Source organism: Papilio polytes, unplaced genomic scaffold (genome assembly GCF_000836215.1).
Source record: "Papilio polytes unplaced genomic scaffold, Ppol_1.0 DF824102.1, whole genome shotgun sequence".
Lineage (NCBI taxonomy): Eukaryota > Metazoa > Arthropoda > Insecta > Lepidoptera > Papilionidae > Papilio > Papilio polytes.
The window spans coordinates 3343039-3344168 of NW_013525102.1; the positions used below are offsets into that span (position 1 = coordinate 3343039).

The 1130-nt window shown below is 41.4% G+C and overlaps 1 protein-coding gene across 1 annotated transcript; it reads right to left on the reverse strand.

The window, feature by feature from the left end:
- Nucleotides 1-234: 234 nt before the first annotated feature.
- Nucleotides 235-1124, reverse strand: LOC106099546 (protein escargot-like). Its single transcript, XM_013278114.1, has one exon. The coding sequence runs from the start codon at nt 1084-1086 to the stop codon at nt 718-720; it is 369 nt and encodes a 122-aa protein (XP_013133568.1). The 5' UTR covers nt 1087-1124; the 3' UTR covers nt 235-717.
- Nucleotides 1125-1130: the final 6 nt, after the last annotated feature.

Here is a 1130-nt window from a genome sequence, read left to right on the forward strand (position 1 = left end):
AAAACATAATATTGACATTTTATATTTTTCCAACGCTTTTGACACAATGATAGAAGCACATTAATACGATTCAGGTATCATTAGAATTCCCTGGATTGTCATACTGGTTTGGCATACCAGCTTTTATCAAATATTAACTTTTTTATTTCATACTAGTCAATTTTTGATGTCTTGAGTATTGGTTACTTGTTTTTAAGGTAAATAAAAGAAAATAATTATTTCACAATTAGGTAATGTTTTATTTTCTGCATGTGGAGGTAACAGAAAGGAACGCAAAACGGCAATAGTTTTTTATAAATATTACAGCCTCATAAATAGGTACTAACATGAACTTATCTTAAAACATAGTAGCGTCTTATGACATACTGTTATATATTTTCCAATAATATATTAATCATTTATAATTAAGGCACTTTGTACATGGCTTAGGATTCAAAAATAGAATTTTTCGGCAAATGCCACATGACTAGCGACTCCGCCTCGAAGCGGCTGAACTATCTACATCACTTACAATAACTTACTTTCTACTTCTTAATTTAAGTAATCTAATGACACACGGCACTGCGGCTTATCAACGAAATATTAACACACGTATTGATTTTATATAATGTACAAAAATAATTTAATCTTAATAATAAGACGATGTTGCAGAACCTGAAGAATGTAACAGAAATGTATCTAGGCTACGAGATCGAAATAACAGCAGGGTCAGTCTTGTCAGTACGCGTGCACCGGCGCGTTCGGGGGCAGGGGCTGGTGCATGTGGGGTTGGGGCAGCGCGTCCGGACGATACTCGTAAGGCGAGGCTCCGGCGACGCCGCACCCACCTTCCAGGTGTTTGCTGAGCAGCGACATGCGAGAGAAAGTCTTGCCGCATCCGGTGCACGAATATTTCTTCACGTCCGAGTGCGTTTGGAGATGCGCTCGTAAGTTCGAACGATCGGCGAAAGCACGGCGACAGTGGTGACAGGAGAAGGGTTTCTCTCCCGTGTGGGTGCGGATATGTCCTTGCAGCAGCCACGGACGCGAGAACGCCTTGCCGCACAGATGACACTTGCAGGGCAGCGTATGGGTGCGGATGTGCATTTTAAGAGCTCCGAGGGACGTATACACTTTAGCGCAGAACTTGC

What these genes read in the sequence shown, in the direction of transcription:
- LOC106099546 (XM_013278114.1), bottom strand. Translation starts at nt 1,086, where the DNA reads ATGCACATCCGCACCCATACGCTGCCCTGCAAGTGTCATCTGTGCGGC.